This window comes from Crinia signifera, chromosome 1, assembly GCF_055691185.1.
Source record: "Crinia signifera chromosome 1, ASM5569118v1, whole genome shotgun sequence".
Lineage (NCBI taxonomy): Eukaryota > Metazoa > Chordata > Amphibia > Anura > Myobatrachidae > Crinia > Crinia signifera.
Window position 1 is genome coordinate 325,101,716 of NC_139217.1, and position 20,035 is coordinate 325,121,750.

The 20,035-nt window shown below is 44.7% G+C and overlaps 1 protein-coding gene across 3 annotated transcripts in view; it reads left to right on the forward strand.

Moving 5' to 3' along the window:
- Positions 1-20,035, forward strand: part of RNF212B (ring finger protein 212B) — a 116,125-nt gene that overhangs the window by 18,137 nt on the left and 77,953 nt on the right. For all 3 annotated transcript variants that reach the window (XR_014474967.1, XM_083188343.1, XM_083188329.1), the window contains exons 3-6: positions 2,002-2,054; positions 9,998-10,072; positions 12,402-12,517; positions 12,616-12,676. Coding sequence is in view for 2 of the 3 variants with exons in the window: in XM_083188343.1 (XP_083044469.1) it covers positions 2,002-2,054; positions 9,998-10,072; positions 12,402-12,517; positions 12,616-12,676 (305 nt within the window). In the remaining variant the exon portion in view is untranslated. The remainder of the gene's footprint in view (positions 1-2,001; positions 2,055-9,997; positions 10,073-12,401; positions 12,518-12,615; positions 12,677-20,035) is intronic.

A 20,035-nucleotide genomic window follows, 5' to 3' on the forward strand; every position in this document is an offset into this window, starting at 1 on the left:
TCACAGGTTGTACATCTGCTTCAAATTGATGTGGTTATTTTCACTTCTGTTTTTTTTTTGCTTTGTGTGTAGGGTAAAGACTAAAAGGGGTCTGAATAATTGCTGATCAGAGATACTATAGAACTGTGTTGATTAACTGCACTTGGAGACTGCAGCTACTCAGGGGGTTATTCTGATTAGAAAAAAAGGGCAATTGTGACCAAGAAAGGTCACACAGTAGCGCTGATCTTAATTAATGTTATTTTTATGTAATAATAACTAGATTTTTATTATCCCAGTATATAACTAAAGGCACCATTTATTTTAATGTTGGAGTGTGGTTGCAGCCTTCCTTTAGGAGGATTGTGTACCTCCCACACGTGTAAACAAGAAGGGTTGTAGTGGCAATCAAATGATTGTCACTGAGAAAGCGCAGCTGCACTCCAATAATACACACTAATCAATTAATCAAGATGAAAATTTATTTAAAAAATACATATTATAACAATTCATGCATGAAATACAATTCATAATATGAGTCATCTGAGGAAGCCACTGATACAGTTCCAAGGCGGAGAAACGCGTATGTGGAGCCCCAATATCTTTCCAGTACCCGTGGCCATCTGAAAAGGAGTCTCTATACTCTGCGGTATTCATCTGCCGGTAATTCTTGGTAAAGCACCTGGTTCAACACCCAATCCCTGGAGTGCTCTCCCTCAGTGGAGGTAGAGAGCAAACTCAGAAAAAGGACGTTTGTGGTGACAAAATCATTCAGAGGAGACATCCATAATTAGCCGGAGTTTGGGACTGGTAACTATAATGATCTTTGCCTCACTCAATCTGCATATCGTAAAGCCATACAAAAAGCCTCATTAAGCCTCACTAGAGACTATAAATCAGCCTCATCAAGTGCCTAGAAATAGGACTTTTTATGTTATATGTTGTATGTCTTGTCTGTGGGTGTGTTTTTTATTATGAATTGTATTTCATGCATGAATTGTTATAATATGTATTTTTTAAATAAATTTTCATCTTGATTAATTGATTAGTGTGTATTATTGGAGTGCAGCTGCGCTTTCTCAGTGACAATCATTTGATTGCCACTACAACCCTTCTGGTTATTCTGATTACTTTGATCCCCCATGTGACCAATGTTTTGCGTCTGCGCAGGCAAATTTCTGTGCAGATGCACGGTACAAGCAGGCACGGCGAACTACATGTTCGCTGTCCCACTCGCACCTAGCAGTGCAACCGGGGGACTAGAGGCGGGGGGCACAGCCCATGGTAACGCCCAGTGTTTCATGGGCGTTCAGATGGTATTCGCCCGGTGACGCTGGTGCAGGGGGCGGGCAGCTGACATCACCGGATGTAAGCTGCCTGCTTGCTTCCCGCACAGGGTGCTTAGAGAATAGAGGCACCATAGAGGTGTCTCTGATCTGTGAGTCGCCGACCATCCAATGATTTCTCCTCGGCTGCAAATGGATGATTGTGCAAATCATCCATTCACAGCCGTGCGGGGAATCACAGGGGGCATTTGGTCCACACGCAAATCTGTGAAATTCGCAGCGTTGCATGTAGACTAGAATAAGGTCCTCAGTGCTAAACTGTTTTATCCTGTGCCCCAGTTCTCTTTGCTTACATTAGCTGTTTTAATGTAAAAGTTGCTGACCTAAAGGAAATAATTCTTAAAATAAAGACAGTGGAGTAATGCTATATGGTTATTGTATTTACATTTGTCTTAGGAGCATCAGTTCAGTAAGTTAAATGGCGGAAGTTTCTGGCACAAGGCAACAAAAGCTCTAGTTACGACTCTGAAATAAAGAATACATATTGTCTGTAAGGGATAAATGATTGTGCTTTATAAGAAATGTTACTACATAGAGTAGTGCCGCACCCTGTCACACACCTGCAGTTAAGGATGTTGCTGATTAATATTTGAACCCTGTCCCCATCATTCTGAGCCAGCATTTACATGTACAGTAGTTAATATCTAACATGGTCCTTTCTCCCTCCCTTGCACAGACTATTGCAGCATATGCAGAACTGCCAGCAAATATCTGCCTATTTCAGAGAATGTGAGTATGAATGCCAATGACCCTGCTTATGGTTATTTCTTTGGCTTCTTTTTTAATTATAATAAAATAGATTACTTACTAAACACACAATATAAACCTGTATTTCTGACCTGCATTATGAAAAAATAAATGAATCACCATATTTTCTGTAGTTAAATTTGACTTGGCAAACTATGGGCCTTATTCTGGTCTGTGCGTACTTTCCCGAATTCTTACGGATGGTGTTTTTTAGCCGTCTGCGCATGCGTGGGCAACGCTATGCGCATGTGCCACGCATGGTCTCCGTACTTGTTCGCACTAATACCGTACAAAAATGTGCACCGCAAACACTCGGGAAATATGGGCGTAATATGGGCGTCATTCGGAACTACACAGGGGCATAGTTTCAAAGTGGGCTAAACTGGGCGTAAACATGGGCGTACACGAGGGAGTGCACTCATTCTGGTAGGCGTGCATTCGGACAGCACACCGAATGCACAAGAACCAAAAGGCTAGAAATATGCTGTGTCCATAAGCAAGTATTTCTTTGCGGACACCACTCGGTCATGCGCTAGGCAATCGGAACGCCTAATCACTACGGGCGCACCTCAACCAATGTCAGCTGAACACAATACAATCCACTCCTTTACTCATTACTCATTAATTACACGCTTCTCATTGCTTCAATTGGAACCATTGCAGCTTAAATGGACCATTACTAAACACACACATATATGCTGCAGTTTGGACACACATTTACACTGCAACCAATGGACAGAACTTACTATCACTAATAGAAATAGACATGTCACTTCTACATTTAACAATTAAACCACACATTTGGGGATCAAATTATAAATTTTTTACAATAACTTCCAAAAGAAAATGGAAAGCATGTTATTTGACACATGCAACAAATTAAAAGGTACCATGGCAGGAATGTACAAAAATAAAAAAAATAAAAATGTATTTGTGACATACATAGCCACAGCAGAATCATTAGGAACACATCAGGTGGCTTCACAACAAAAGTATAGCACCAACACTTCAAGTACAGCAGACAGTAATGGTAGCCGAAAGAGGGCAACAGGGGAACCAAACAAGACATTCCAACCGAGGGCAAATGTGGGTACCCTCTGCACGGGATTGGACACAGGAAGCTGACACACACAGCTAAATGAAAGATTTGGGAAGACATAAGGTTGGAGATTAATGCGGACACAAGTTCATTTGCGGGCACGTTTGGCCCTGGTAGGCTCCTTGCCACATGCAGCAGCTCTTCGGCCACGGCCACGTTGGGATGGTGGCCCAGGTGGAGCAGATGCTGGTGAGGGGGGGGATGGTGTTCCCCTCTGCCAGCAGGGAGTGCTGCTGGTGGAAATGCACCAGAAACGGATGACAATAGGGCCCTATTGCTGGAAACTAGCTCCACCATAAGCTCATTATGGTGGAGGAGGAGGTCATTTTGCCGCAGGGCTTGATCTGCCAGCACCTGCAGGCTTGCAGCTATTGAGTGCTGGGTGCCAGCCATGGCCTGCTGGGCCTCAGCAATAGCCTGCAGGCTCCCAGCTATTGTGTGCTGGGTGCTGACCAAACCCTGCATGACCTCCTCAGTCCTACGCATCCATTCTGATGCTAAGTCTCCCTGCTGGTGAATCTGCCCAAGCACCTGCACCCACCTGTCGTAATCCGGTTCGGCCAGTGGCTGCTGCTGCTGCACATGCCTGCCACTGGTGGCAGGTGGCACAGACTCCTCCACCTCCTCAAGAGATTCTTGACCAAGCGATGGGGATGCTGGTGAAAGAGAAAATTACAATTACAACACATTCCAAGAAAATTAGTACCAACTACTTATGCCATGGCAAATAATTACCTTCAACAAAAGCAGCAAAGACTTCCGCTGGGGCCTCGCTATCCATGTTGCTCACCCCCCGGACCTCCTCTACTGCAATGCAGCACTCGGCCATCTCCTCCAGGGGGGTGAGCTTCAGGCGGCCTGGCATGGGGCCAGCCCCAGAGGTGTGGCTGTGTTCCCACCGTTTGGTCAGTTTCTTCTTGAGGTTGGTTTTGAAGTCGTGCCACCTGCAATCAAAGTTTACATATTACTACATGTCACTCCTGATGTTTGCGGTAGCAGCCATTGCAATCTGCAACAGATTACAACATGTGCTTCATTACATAAAACTTACATTCCATTAAACTATAAAACCAACCCTTAGAAGATACATTCACACTCACTCTACAATAACTATCGATTAAATGACATGGCAATCATGTCTGTGGATTCAAGCAACGTGACCGACCATTTACCAACTCCATCTAACAACTCATTTAAACATTACTGGTCTTGTACTGCTCAAATGTAACACACATGAACTTGCCTCTTCTTGACGTGCTCCGCCTCACGAACTTGTGGAGCTACCGCATTAATCTCCGCAGTTATGTCCTCCCAAATCTTCCATCTCCTTGTGTGTGTCAACCTGTCCTGTGGACACTCGATCCAATCCCGTGCGCGGGGTACCAGTATGTCAAGCTCCTGCGCTTCGAATGCCATGTTCCTGCTGCTTGGTTCCTCTGTTGGCATCTTTCGGCCACGGCCACCTGTCGCTGTACTTGAAGTGCTGGCCAGGCTACTCTGTTGGGAAGCCACCTGCTGTGTTCCAAATGATTCTGCTGAGGCAGAAGATGGCCCAGCTGCAGATTGGGCTGATGTTGATTGGCCAGCTGCAGATTGGGCTGATGTTGATGGGCCAGCTGCCTGCTCTTCTCCCACTGGCTGGTCTGTGGTGAGGGGCACATAGGAGGTGCTGGAGTCCAGGCGAGCAAAGAGTTCCTGGCACTCCTGGTCTCCCTCAGATTGAGATCCAGCCATGTTTGCAACAACTTATTGCCTTTCTAGCACACCTTTATATACTATTTCTGTAATTGGCGTACATCAGCGACACCCTGCGTTCCGTGCGGCAGCGTTCCGTACGGCAGCATAGACCGTGTGGCGCATAGGCCACGCCCATACCAGCGAAAAAATAAAAAATACAAAACCAGGCATACTTGCTAAGTCTGATTTAGTAGTTAATGGCAGATTTGAACACCAATAAACACCTAAAACTGTGGCCAGACATGAAATGTATATGTGAATGTACATTTGTACTGTGCACTTGTTTGGTATGTACAACAAATGACACTAACCCATTCCATATGTTAATCCAGTCTACCACTCAGGCAATAGTAATCAGTGCTTGCATCCAAATCACATGTGAAAGGTCTCCAAATACTGCCTTGATGCTAGGTACATTTCATTCCACATCTCTAGTGTGGGCCGGTAGAAGGTAAGTGTTCACATGGCACCATGGCCTAATATTGGGAAAAGGTCTTGCACTATTTGCTATGTTTCTGGTGTATAGCTTTCACTATAATAAAGCTGTCTAGTTTAGTACCTTGTACAGTTAGGTGTAACTGGCTAGTGATGCACATTATTTCACCTGTTGTTTTTACCCATGTTTGGTGAATATAATATATTATATATAATGGATTGCAAACTTCTTTCACCCTGTCTGTTTTGGAGATACTAAGTAATGGCATGGTCTGCTCAGCTATGCAAAGCTACAGCAAGTGTTGTTTTGCGATGCAATGGTTTAGCCGTCTGTTGTGGCGCATACACGCTGTTAATGACAAAATGAACAATAAAGTTAATACCAAATATCACTCTGAACAACCAATTACAGGACATGATTGCTTGAATTGTGCCATTGCTAAGATGGCGGCCTATGGGACAGCAGCCCCATTCTCGCCCGCGGAGCTGAGGGCACTGGTCTCCGTTATGGAGACCAGGCTGGGGCGTGCGGGCCCTTTTATTACGAATAGGCAGAAGCGTCATTCCTATGCCGCGGCCCGCAGGCGCATATTCGCGCGCACCCAGGTGCGCAGGACCATCGCTCAGCTGGAGCGGCGATGGTCAGATCTGAGGCGGAGACAGCCGGATTTGCTCCAGCAAATCAGGGCCAGCATTGCACGATGTGAGTGTTTACACATTAAATGGCCAATTGTACATTATTGCTTCCATGACCTTTTTTTAGCCAAAAAGGTAACCTGGCTGATCACGAGTTAAACATGGCATACACTATATGTGTGGTACTTCCTGTTTGACATGCTGTAATGTGGGTCTAATATGTCATTGTTTTTGGTGAATGATGAATGAACAAATCATGTGCCTTATTTAACACTCTGCATTTTGATTTTTCTTACAGCACGTGAACGTGCAAGACAGGCCCGTGAGCAGGGCCAGGAGGAGCAGGGCCAGGAGGAGCAGGGCCAGGAGGAGCAGGCCCAGGAGGAGCTGGGCCAGGAGGAGCTGGCCCAGGAGGAGCTGGCCCAGGAGGAGGTAGTGGCCGAGGAGGAGCTGGCCGAGGAGGTGGTGGCCGAGGAGGTGGTGGCCGAGGAGGAGGCCTGCGAGGTGGTGGAGCTTGAAGAAAGTGGTAGGTAAACATAAGGCATCATTAATAATTGGTGGTACTACTATTTGTTATGTACCACTGCTGAATCTAGTGTGTTTTACTCTATTATTAATTAATAAACTAAAGTGGGTTACAACAGACACACTTAGGGGTTATAGGCCCAAGCTGCAAACGTGGAATCTGGAGGCTCACGTAGGTGATGAGTGTTTATTTATGGAGGGTCTTTCTATACAAGCACAAATAAAACATCAATGGAGTATGGTCAGGCCTGATTTATAATGGAGTCACAAGTGGGCAGTTCCCCTGGGCCCCCCTCTAGCCAGTTGGCCCGTGTTGTTGCCAAGTTTTTTTGAAAGCTATTATGTAGGATGGATTGACCTTAGAAATTGTTTGGTGTATGGAAGCAGATTAGTGCTGCACTTTCACCTATCTGGCAATGTGACAATGATTCAGGAAGTAAGGGGTAGAGGGACTAGGCTAGCCTTTTCATGTGGTATCTATCTATCTATCCATCTATGTATCTATCTATCATGCAGTTTAGCTATTAAGCAGTGACATGCAGGTATATATGTATGGCAAAATGTGGCATGTTGTAGTGGATGTAGCTTTCTAGTAGATTGGTGAGTGTTTTGGCAGGAGAAGTGTGAGTGAGGCTCAAGTGTTGTTGTGATTTTGATACATACATTGGCAATTTTATCATTCACATATTCTGTAGTGTAACCCACTGTGTGTGTGTGTGGCACCATCTTTTTTTTTTCCATTAGAAACAGTATTGCCTATGTAATTGTTTGTATGTATGATTTATCATGCTGTAGGTACTTAGGATTGACTGTACAAGGTCTACCTGAATAGCATAATTAATGTTGAACCCCCTTTAACATGCCCACAGATGACCAGAGGGAACAAGGCGAGGGTGTGAGAGGGGCCCTCCTCAGGCTGCGCCAGCACCTTGTCGTCATGGCTGCAGAGGTGCAGGACCTGTGCGACCTCCTGCTGTGAAGCATTTTTTTGGATGTTTATGTTAATATGTTAAAATGTTAATAAATTTTTGTGATAAAAGTTAGAAGTGGTCTGTGTGTTATTGTATTATTTTACAGTATAAGTATATATATATATATATATATATATATAAGTATAAATAGTGCTGTTTATTTATGTATGCTGCAAAAGGTATATACAGTATATAGATGGGTTTATTGCATAGAAGTGTTTGAAAGTGAAGGGTAATGTAAAGATGTACATAGTGTGTTGATGTGTATGTGTGTGTTTGCATGTGAAGAATAATTGATGATGTCATATGCATACATAACACATGGGCGTAAAGGGGCAAGAAAGAATGTTGTGAACTTAGCATGATGTAAGGGTTAATCTAAAGTGGTAGTAAAGTGTTTAATTATCAATTAGTTAAATAATTGATGACCATTAAAAACAATCCCTTTTTAATGAGGAGGCCTAATTGCATAAGTGGGTCATGTTACAGATTTGGGTGTTCTGATAATAGTGGTGATTTGTGCGTAAATACACCGCATCGGTGCGTACGGGCAGGTTCCCGTCCGTTCTGACGCGGTAAGACCGTGCAGACGCTGTAAGACCGTGCAGAATCTGTGTGTGTCCACCACACACGCAAAGGTTTGAATGTCGTCCGTAAACACGCCCTCTTCTTAAAGAGTGAGTCCGTCCGAATGCGGAGGCTCGGTGGGCGTTTCTTTGGACGATGTCCGCACAGCGTGGCGTGCAGCCCGCTCCGTAAGATTTCGGGAAAGTACGCACCGACCAGAATAAGGGCCTATCTATGGAGCAGCACACTAGCTGTTGGTTTTGTAACACTGAAGCTTTTAACTGATACTTGAACAACTGAAACTTGATACAAAAAGTCCACCTGCCGCAATGTATTTCCTGTGGCTTAGAATTGCCCTTGGAAAATCAATATGCACTTAAATTTGCAGGTTTACAGATCCATCTAGAGATGGACATGGTGGAAAGAGTGAATTCTCATTTTATTGTCCCACACATTATAATTCAGGACTAACAATTTTTAAGCCGTGTACACACAGTACTAAGTGCCGGTGATTTGGACTGAGCTTGTGTGTATCAAGATGTAGTTAAGCTGTCAGAGAGACGGCTAACTACATCCTGCCAGCCCTGGGAGCCGCAGCCTAATACACAGTCTAGCAAAAATATTCTTGCCTGCACTGACTATTTGGCCAAGCGATAGCGACAGTGCGGGGCCAGGCATCAAAATCTGCTGCTATGTGTGATTACGGCAAACTTAAGTTATTTTGACGATGTAGTCATAATCACTTAGCAGAATCACCCCATGTGTACCTCACTTTAAACTTTCAATGTTCATGTCCTTAGTCTTGAGAGGGATATTGGGACCGTGTTACATAAATCACTTTTGTGTCTTTGTGAGGGATATGATTTTCAGCAGTTTAAGGGGAGAATTCTGGCACATCGCATCCTGCTAGCATTGCATTGGTGTGCTAAACAGGGGTCGACAAGTGTAAGTATCAGTCAAAGCCTAGGGCACCTCCGCACAGATGATGCTGGTGTGTGGGAAATCATGCCAATGAATACAGTTGAATACACCTGTATACTGTCAGTGTTGGTGACACCCAGTGCACGCATAAACGCTTTTGTCTGGAAATGGGCATTGCATTGTGGGAATGGTATGGTCTAAAGAGAAGGAGCGTGGCTACATGGTTTTCACCACCACTTCAGGGGCATGTCCAACATTCCTGAAGATTATGGGTGCTCTCTGGGGTTTGTGTCTGCACTGCCACCCCCTTCTGAGTAACTGAAGCCGGGTGCTTCTGGATATGTCACAGTGCAGCATTTGGCTCTCTATCCATGAGGAGGAGCCAGGATTTAGTATCACCCCTCTCCCAGAATATATGTGAGATCCCAAATTATTGTTAGACCTGTCGGACTCTCAGAGAGCAGACAATTCTACTGGAGTAAATTGCCAAAACCCGCTCAACACAGTAAATGTATGCGTATAATTGAGTTTTACTGAGATTATTGGGCAGTAATGACCCACCCAGGCTATTTGATGTGAATCATGTCATATCATGTCCATCTTCTCTTTTCTTCCACATCATCCAGAACACAGATAAAAAAGAAGGCAAATATGATTAATAATGTCAAACAAAGAAAAAAGTACTAAATAACCCACAGCGCAATCAAACTCAGCCCAGGAAATACAAAAAAGCCTTCACCGTGGCTTTAAAACATAGAACATACAACAATTTTATGTAGATCCACTGGCGAGTTTTACACACATATATCACTTACACAATGTGCTAAGATATATTCTTTGGAGTCTCTATGATCTAAAAGAAACTCAAAAAGAAAGAGACCATAGTGCAATAATGTCTGAAAAAGAGGCCTGTAGGTCAGAAACATTTTATGTGAAAGCAAATTGATAGGAGAGTCTTGGCACTTGTCCGATCTGTCATGATTATTATATATAATTAGTTATTCCTGCCTTTATGTAACTATTCTCTCTTGCAGCTCAAGCCTCATGAGAAGATATATTTTAGAAGCCTAAAACAGGCAGTACAGACATACTTTAATAATATTGCTCAGGTAAGGCTATGGCTCATATGTTCATTAACATTACTGCAATGTAAAAAAGAGGATTTGAGTTACCAAGTATACTAATGATGAATAATGTTTTGAGTAAACATGAGTTTGCCAGGTTATGGTAAAGTTATCCTTTTGTCAGTACAGTATGATTGGAACAAAATAGGAACGATAGTTTCTGACTAAGCATACATGTAACTTTATTGGAACTTGGAATCTGTGTGGCCGGACCTTCCTCATCCACTCTCTTCATTTTATAGCTGTCATGCAAGAACCATATCTTGGTGCAAAAGATGGCTCTAAAAACAGATGATAGCATGCTAGATCCATTGGAAAACCTATCTTTTTTACAGCTCTGCATTCACCCCTAATAGATTTACAATTTCCCTACGCGTTAAGTGAGCAAAACACAGTTACTGCATCAGGGTACTAAAGATTATCAATCAAATAGGATTTTATCCCGCTTAGCTGTAATATGCAAATAAACTTTTTTGTTTCTGTATCCAGAAATCAGCATTTGGTGCATTTCTAATGTACTAGTCATAAGGCCCAAAAACTCTCAATGAAAAAACAAACAATGAAGAGAAAAAATAACTGAGGATCGATCTCACATAGAATTCACAACAATATCTACCGTGTCCGATTCACAGACCACCCTGCCGATGAATCGCTTATTAATTTCAGTTTGTCAAAAGTTCTGTAAAGTAAAAATGTTTTTCATTTAATGGACCCTTATAGGCCTCTAAGGGTCCACTTAAGTCTGTTTTTTGTGTTGTTTTCAGAAAGTCATAAGGTTTCCAATGACATCACAATGCATAAAAACAACATAAATAGCATGGATCCTTACGATAGCACCCTTAAGGGCTAGTCCAATTAAACCCAACTTAGATCGGGTATGGATCATTTGGTCGACCATAAGTTGGTCGACAGTCATTAGGTCGACACCACTAAGTTGACATGCTGAAAGGTCGACATTGGACAAGGTAGACAGGTCATTAGGTCGACACAATCATTAGGTCGACATGGGCTAGGCAGACAGTCAAAAGGCAGAGAACAGGACAGGGTCACGGCTGTCGAGCTAGCCCGACAGCCATGACCCGGGATATAATATCCCACTAAGCCTGATCTATTTGAAGTGTTCTACACTGTAATTATTATGTATTTTCGATGCATTACTATATGTTGCTTGTTTGTACTGGATGGCTGAACTTGTAATTTCGCTACCAGATGCCCTGGTTAGAGGGAGAGCCAGTTCCCTGCAAACAGTGCATGTCGCCATTACAGTGGTATTAAAATGACAGTAACTGCACCACACCTGCTCTCCTGCAAATTTGTACACATTTGTATCCAGCATTACGGGGCTGTGAACTACTATGTTAACTCTCAGGTGGGAGAATTTCACCCGCAAATAGATTCCACCTTTTCCTGAAGTGTATTCAGTATGAGACATGCCAAACAGATAACCAGAGGTCCCTCATGTCTTCTCAAAGGGACTTCTTTTAGCTGCGAGTTAAACACAAGTGGGCAAAATGAGGAAATACTTGAGGAAATGGGCTGAGAAATATAGATATCAGTTTGAAGTACAAACCCCGCCCGAATACTCTCTCTGCACATGTTACATCTGCCGCCGTGGTAGCACACCCCTGCGTATATACTGGTGTGACTTATCTATTATATATCCAGCAGGGGGCCAATTGGATTTATGAGAAGAATATTACTACTGTGATCTTGTGCGACTGACCCCCAAAACCCCACTTCTACTCATGCTAACTTGATGTCTGCTAAATGCGCATGCCGGTGAGCGGGGGGGGGGGGATTGGGGCAGCGGGCCGGGGGACTAGCCCATGGGAACGCCAAGCGTGTCATGAGCGTTCCCATAGATATCACCTGGTGGTGACATGGACGCCAGGGGCGGATAGCTGACATCACAGCTCTGAGCAACCTTTGATGTGCGTGTTCCTTCCACATAATCCAATGGTTGGCGACCATCGAATGATGTGGATGTTCCCCGTAGGCTACAAAAACATCCATTCGAAGCCAGTGCATGCGAACACACGTTGCGAATGGGTGGTGGCCAGGTCACCATTCGTAAGGCTAGGTTTGGTGGACTCGCAAGGCTGCCTATACGCAGCCTTGCCAATCAACCAGAATAACCCTCCTAGAGTTTCAACCAATATAGTACATTTATATATTGCACTTTAATTCAAAGTTTTAAAATTGCATTTTGACAAAAGTCTGTTTAGAAGCTAACAGTTTACATAATTTACCTAATGTGGAGAACCGTTACTGAGAAACAGTACAGTGTTGCTGATATCTATCCTCTATACATTAGGCTTGGACTTTCCAAAAGCAGCAGCATGAAATTCACATGACGTTCTACAAACAATACATTTTTAAGAGCCAAAAGAATTTGCAGATGGCTCTACAGAAGACTGACAACCAAGAGAAGTATTACATATTTTTTATATGGTCATTGTTATGTTTTTGTTCTGGCAGTGCTGTACTGCACTAGCTTTTATATTAATAATATATTCCTTGCCCCATAGTGAACTGAAAGCTCTAAAGAAGGAAAATGCAGAGCTTAGATCTTTGGTCACTCATCTGAAGGTGAGAAACACGTTGTTGATTTCTAATTCTTCCTTTGTAATGAATTTCAATAGCTTAGAAACAAGTGACCATAATCATGTCTTATCATTTCTTATAGGGTAATAGTAAAAGTAAAAACAACTGTGTAATTTGTGGTTGATAATCCTGCACCTTACCTGGCTTTCCCTACGCCCCTTTTATAATAGCTCTTTTCCAGTGCCAGTGGAATTGGGGGGGGGGGGGGACACGCTAGTCCTGCACCCACCCAGCACAACACAAGTCTCCTCCAGCTGCCCTGATGCCCCAGGTGTACGCACGCCAGCAGAACCCAGAAGTGACAGGAGCGACTGTAGCAGCGGTGTGGACCTGCTGCCGGCTGCACCGCAGAAAGTGCGGACGCCGGTGAAGACTGAAGATGACGCGAGGCAGAGATCTACATCGTCGCAGCAACTTCCAGGTATCAGGTAAGTGTCAAGGTGCACCACCGGAGGGTTAGGGATGCCAGCCCCCGATACCACCCAACACTTTCCTTGACCACCAGGAACTTTTTCTGCACGGACAGAGACTCAAGCCTGTGACCTCAAGTCCCAGCGCTCTCTCCCACCCCACACCCACCAGTGATCCCAACATCACCCATCCCACCAACCAGCAGGACCCTGTGCTCAATTCCCCCACACGGAGCCCCCACTGGTCCCTCACCCTATCCAGGTAGACACAGGTAGGCTGACGCATACCAGCGCCTGCGGAAGACACAGCAGTGAGATCCACAGCGCACAGCTGGTCCTTGTGAAGCCTACCCCAAGTGTGACCACCCCTACCCCATCCCCCCATTCTTGCTGATAGACTTTTAATCTAGATTGTACCAGTTACAATAAAGATAATTTTCTTTCACATTACCCAGTCTCACAGAACATTTGTGTTTGGATTAATTCTTTCCATTAAATAGGCACAATTTATAGTGTCCATCACAATGTACATTGCACATTAAGACATCCATAGCATTAGACATAAAGTTATTATGAATACATTCCCATTAGAGGGATCCACTGTCACTCTTTTTGTATATATTATAAGTAAAGCAGGGCTCGACAAACCCCGGGCGCCAGGTCACCATGGCGACCAGATTTTGTTGTATGGCGACTAGATTCTGTGAGAGGTGGGGCCTGCTGGCTGAGAGAGGACGCAGCAGTAGTGTGTCCCTGCCTAAGCCTGATGGCAGTGTCACATCTCCTCTCAGCAGTGATCAGCTCTGTCTTCAGCAGCAGGAAGCTCCAAAGCTGTGGACCTCCACGTCAACACCCCCCCCTCCAACCCGCCCCGCATAGCTCCGTCCTCTGAGGTTGTTAGCGCAGGAGCTGGTGTCAGTAACCATCACTGCTCCTGCGCTGTGTGCCGGGGTTGGCTGTTTGAATCACGCTTCCCTGCCCGCATAGCTGAGCGGAGTGTCGTAGGTGTCAGCGCAGGAGCTGGTGAGGGCGCAGAGCTGATGTAAGTAACAGTCACTGCTCCAACTTCTGCGCTGTGTACAGTGGCCGGCTATTTCAATCACGCTCCCCTGCATAGTGATCATGTTAAGCTTATTCTGCAGGGCACTGCGCCCTGACCATTTTGTAAGTTTATGTATGTGCCCTGCCTGGACCACTACATAGTGGCAGGGGACATCTGGAATAGTCGTCAATAGCCGCTCTCAGTAGAGATCAGCGGCATGTCAGCGTGGTGGGGAGCGCCTGGAAGAACTGACAGACACTGACAGTGCCCCCTGGAAACTGCTGGGGCACTGACATGCCACTGAGGTCTTTATTAAACAGAGACCTCAGCGGCGGGGTGATCTCCTCTGCTGAGAGCGGCTCAGCAGGGCGGGACAGGCATCTGCAATGGCTGACCACAGAGAGATGTGGACGAGCAGTCTGCTGCGGCATGGGGGGATACACAGCGGGCTGTAAGTATATTCTATATATTTTAAAGCAGCGCCGCCCGCCAATCGCTGCTCGGGTGCCGGCAGCCGGGGTCGGTAATTGGCTAACAAGCTGGCTCCATATTTCAAATGGCCGCCGGGGTCATTGGTGGGAGAAGCGCAATCTCTGCTTCTCCCCTAAAATATATTTGAAGCATCAGCAGAAGAGGGTGGGGCGGTGAGCATTACTGGTGCACTACATCTGTCACTCCTAGGGGCATTATACACTATGTGTCATGGCTGGGGGGACTATATGGGTGTCACTGCTGTGGGGGATTATATGGGTGTCACTGCTGTGGGGGATTATATGGGTGTCATGGCTGGGGGGGATTATATGGGTGTCACGGCTGGGGGGATTATATGGGTGTCACAACTGGGGGGATTATATGGGTGTCACGGCTGGGGGGATTATATGGGTGTCACGGCTGGGGGGATTATGTGGGTGTCACGGCTAGGGGGACTTTATGGTTGTCATGGCTGGGGGGAATATATGGGTGTCACTACTGGGTGCATTGTGTGGGTGTCATTGCTGGGGCAATTATTTGGGTGTCACGTCATGTACATGGACACAAACACAACAAATAGTTTAATCAGTGATTGGCGTTATTGTTCTAGGCATGTCCTGTTTCATACTGCTTTAATTAAAGTACACCTTGTACAAGTTTGCAGTCTTTATTTTTGGGGGGCAATTTAGGGTACTCTTTACCTAGAACGGCGGGCATCGCATGTACATCGCATGCCATTGTTAACGCCACCCCACGATCAACGTGAACCCGTGGCGAGCGGCGGCGGTACGCGTCCTCCGACCTTTTCATACCCCCACTATTCACGGCGGCGTGGAATGGAGAATAGAAAGTGTGGCGAGCGCAGCGAGCCACTGAGCCCGAAGCGTGGCGAGCGGACGTGGCTACCTGTGGAGCCCGCGAGGGGACGCGGATACCTGTGAAGGTATCCGCGTCCCCTCGCCACGCTTCGGGCTCGGGGGCTCACACTTTCTATTCTCAACTCCACGCCGACATGGATAGTGGGGGTATGAAAAGGTCGGAGGACGCGTACCGCCACCCCTCGCGGGCTCGCTTCGGGTTGACGTTGATCGTGGGGTGGCGTGGGTCCTGATGAAGCGAGCAGCGACACGCACGTTGACCGTGTCCACCTAGTGACTGCACCCCATTGTCCTCCTTTATGATTTGTCATTGAACATTGTTTTGTCACAACAGTGTGCGCAGCCCTCCGGCACTGTCCAGTGGGTGGTGAAGGCACATGGTTCATTGTTAAACTGTGCCTCCCCTCCCCCATTCCACCTATGTCCAGATACAAATGGTGAATACTTACCTAGTTCTGCAGATTAGGGACAGTTACACCCGCCGTCAGACCGAAGGCGTTACCCCGCTGGTGCCAGGACATCTGTCAGCATCAAGGGTGCGCTGTAATCCGGATCTGTCGGGGGTGACAGGGCTAGTATTCTAGTATTGTTTAGGGTATTACAAGTGTTCACTTATATAGAGAGAGCGCAAGCATTTAACCCCGGTGATGCTAATTCATTCTATGTGCATCATGAATATGCTATAAAATTGGGATCTCTGATTTATCTATAACTCAGTCTGTTAGAAGGTCAGCTGGGTGGCACCTATGAATTGATAAGGTGATATATTCACCACACCAGCTGATTACCCTCCAGACAGTTATATCATCACCTAAAACTACCTATTACCCAAACAGAGAGACCATTAGCATTTAACCCCTCTGATGCCAATTCATTCTATGTGCACCATGAATATGCTACAAATTTGGATCTCTTGATTTATCTATAACTCAGTCAGTTGGAAGGTCAGCTGGGTAGCACCTGTGAATTGAAAAGGTGATATATTCACCACACCAGCTGATTACCCTCCAGACAGTTATACTGCCATCCAGCACACATGTAATACTGCCTCTAAAAACTCAGCAGAACTAGACCTAACAGATCACTATATCTCCCCACTATAACCATATTTAAAACAACTAGTGTTGGAGTACCCTAGCAATTAGAGGATTAGTACTCATCATTGTAACTTAAAGGCTACTCAGATATAACACTATCACATGGGTAGAATTCACTGATCTGTTCAGGTCTGCAGACTACTCCCTATATAGTAAGACGCACTGCTGTGACAAACAAAAACCACAGGATACTGTGACATTGGGGTCTCACTACGTGAGGAATCTTTTCCTCAATTTTAAAACTTTTGTGTTAATTGTCCATTTTGTATGTCTTTGGTTTTATATGTCGCTTTTTAAGTGAATAATTGAATAAAAGTTATATTTTATATAAAATACCTCCTTACGGTGCACCACAATAACGGCAAGCCTAGTCTTTCCTTCTCCCCTTGATGTATTCAAATTTCTTGTCAAAAGGTAGCACACCCGCCAATATCACTGATTTAAGTGTAATAAATACTGGGGGCCTCTTCCGATATTTACATTATCAGTACCTAGTGCGACGAGCCCAACTTTGTCTTTTTGTGGTCTGTGGGCCATTTAACATTGTTCCCTATGTAAAATCGGGTCAATTGGGCCATTTAACATTGTTCCCTATGTAAAATCGCGTTGGTCGCATCGCATGCGATTTTTCGGCCGCATGCGATGCGACCGACGCGATTTTTTACCTTGCGATGCCCAAGATCCAAATCGGCGCCATTCTAGGTACCCAATTTAGTTTGTCTGGCTCCTACACTTTTGTCCTGGCTCCTAGATTTTAGAAAAATATGTCAAGCCTTGGAGCAAAGAGTTACCTGAAGATTTTTCTTATTTAAGAGACATTTGAGTTTTAAGCACGGGAAGGAACTAAGATAGCGGGACGCCGCTCAATTAGTTTACACAAGGAAAAGACAAATACTGGTAGGTGACGTACACCCTAGCTGAAGAACTAATGGGAACTAAAATTCATTTATCATATTTGCTCTCATTCTTATTCGTTCCTACATCTTTTCATTTTTTTTTTTTCATTTTTGTGTATACAGTATATATAATTTTATTTTATTGTGTACATTTTTTTAATTATACTTTTGATAGGATAACAGATACAGAAAGAAACTCGTTATTATTTGCAGAAGGTGGTTGCACTACTAGACAATTGTGTGCCAATACTGCATACAGTATATTGATTAACCAGTAAACTTAAAAAATCTTTATGCTAACTTGTTTACCTTCTGAATGAATATATTTCATTTGAAAGACACTGCAAGTATACACAGTGGGTGAAACATTTAATTTTTTTATTATTTCTCTCTGTAACAACACACGTTTCACTTACTTTTCTTTGTACCAACCCACAATATAAACTTCAATATAGGCAGAGCGCAGCACTATCTAAAATATATATTTCTGCAGTGCACATGGTTTTGCCCATTTTGGAAAACAAAAAAAAGCCCTGTGGTCAGGTCTGAATTAAGCCCATAGACCAGTTGTACCCCAACATCCATCAGTGATATTTTAGCAATTGTTCTGCTGTATTATCATATGCAGCCAATATTAAACAATGGTTCTGTTGTTCATCTCAATAAATTTCTGGGCAGCAGCATCATTTGGAATTGTTGGAAAGTCTGTAGTCAGAAAAAGTGCAGGAGTCCCAGTAACGAAGACCTCTGGTGGGAACTCGGGCCGATACAGAAATCGGAGAGGTTTCAGGAGACCCTTGCGCATTCACTTGCACGACAGTGCACCCAGAGGCAAGATGGAGGCAATGTAAAATACAACCAGGTTTATTGGGAAATAACCAATGACAGGAAGGTTGTAACTGGCAATAGCAGGTAGTAAAGTATGCACGGTGGTAACGGTACAATAGAGGACAGGTATCATAAGATGCAGAGCACTGATGAAGTCCTTTCAAAAAAGATTACCAACACACGGTAATAGCAATACTTTACTGAGGGTTGCCTTGAGATGAGATGTGGAAGATGGCTGGAACATCGAATGCTGACAGAACGATGGCTGGAACATCGAATGCTGACTGAACAATGGTTAGAACATCGAAGGAATGCTGAACGATGGCTGGAACATCAAATGCTGACTGAACGATGATTCAAACACCGCAGGAATGCTGAACGATGGCTGGAATATCGAAAGCAGAAGGTTCGATGGCTGGAATATCGAATGCTGGCAGAACGATGGTTAGAACATCAAGGAAATGCTGAACGATGGCTGGAACATTGAATGCAGAATAAATGATGGCTGGAACATCGAATGCAAAATGACCGATGGCTGGAACATCGAATGCAGAGCTAGGCCAGGAACTGCTGAGGTGAGTATCCTATACAGGACACTGAATCACAGGAGCTGGAATACCTGGAGAGTCACAGGAGCTGGAATACCTGGGGAGAAGCACACTGCAGCAGAGAGAGAGATACAACAGGAGACAATTGACAACTGAAGCACTAGCATCAGTCTGTGAGCTCCCAGCATACTTATACCCACTGGAAGGCCATGATTGGCCGGGTAGGTATGAGAGGGAGACACAAAAAAGAAGGAATTCCCGCACCAGTATCTTTTGTTTGGATTCTCCTCCCCCAGTTATTTTCAAAGTTTAGAGGAGATCAAACCTTCCCCTAAAGATGTCCGGGGGGTGCTACCCACTACTTAAAGTTAAACCTATACACCCACAAAAAAGAAGAAGTATCTTGTTGGGTGCACTGAGAATCAAATATTTATTATAAAATGTAACTTTTATTAGTTCCTATAAAAGGTCTCTTAATCAGAAGGAGACCACATGACCTTGTCTCAGAGTGAAATATTAAATTTTTTTTAATATTTCACTCTGAGACAAGGTCATGTGGTCTCCTTCTGATTAAGAGACCTTTTTATAGGAACTAATAAAAGTTACATTTTATAATAAATATTTGATTCTCAGTGCACCCAACAAGATACTTCTTCTTTTTTGTGGGTGTATAGGTATGACAGGGAGCTTAGAGTGCACATGATTGGTTCAGACTGACATGTCACTGAAAGGAGCAGGGCAGCCCCCATATCAGGCTAAGGCGGGAAAGAGTATTTGTATCCATCATGCTTGTGGCCGGGAGCAATTGTAGCGGATTAGAGGATTGCCGGACACTGGGCACTGTCACTCAGCTTGAGGGAAGCGGCGTGCTGCACAGCCGCGGACTCAGCAGCGCTGAGGGAACCGGGAGATGACCGCAGGACAGCTGCACAGGATGCTGGCTGCATCTGGACTTTAAACGCAAGCTCAGCCTGCGCATACACTTAGCCGGTAAAAAAGCTTGCTTTAATACTCGGATCGTGACAATGTAGTGGCATTCTGGGTATACAGAAGTTGGAACTTGAATGGGGAGTTGACACTGGAAAGCTGAGGAGTCATGATTAATTCTTTACCCCCTTCTAAAAGAAAAGTCTAGATCTGCCCCTGACTTCAATGAATGGTGCTCACTTTCCCT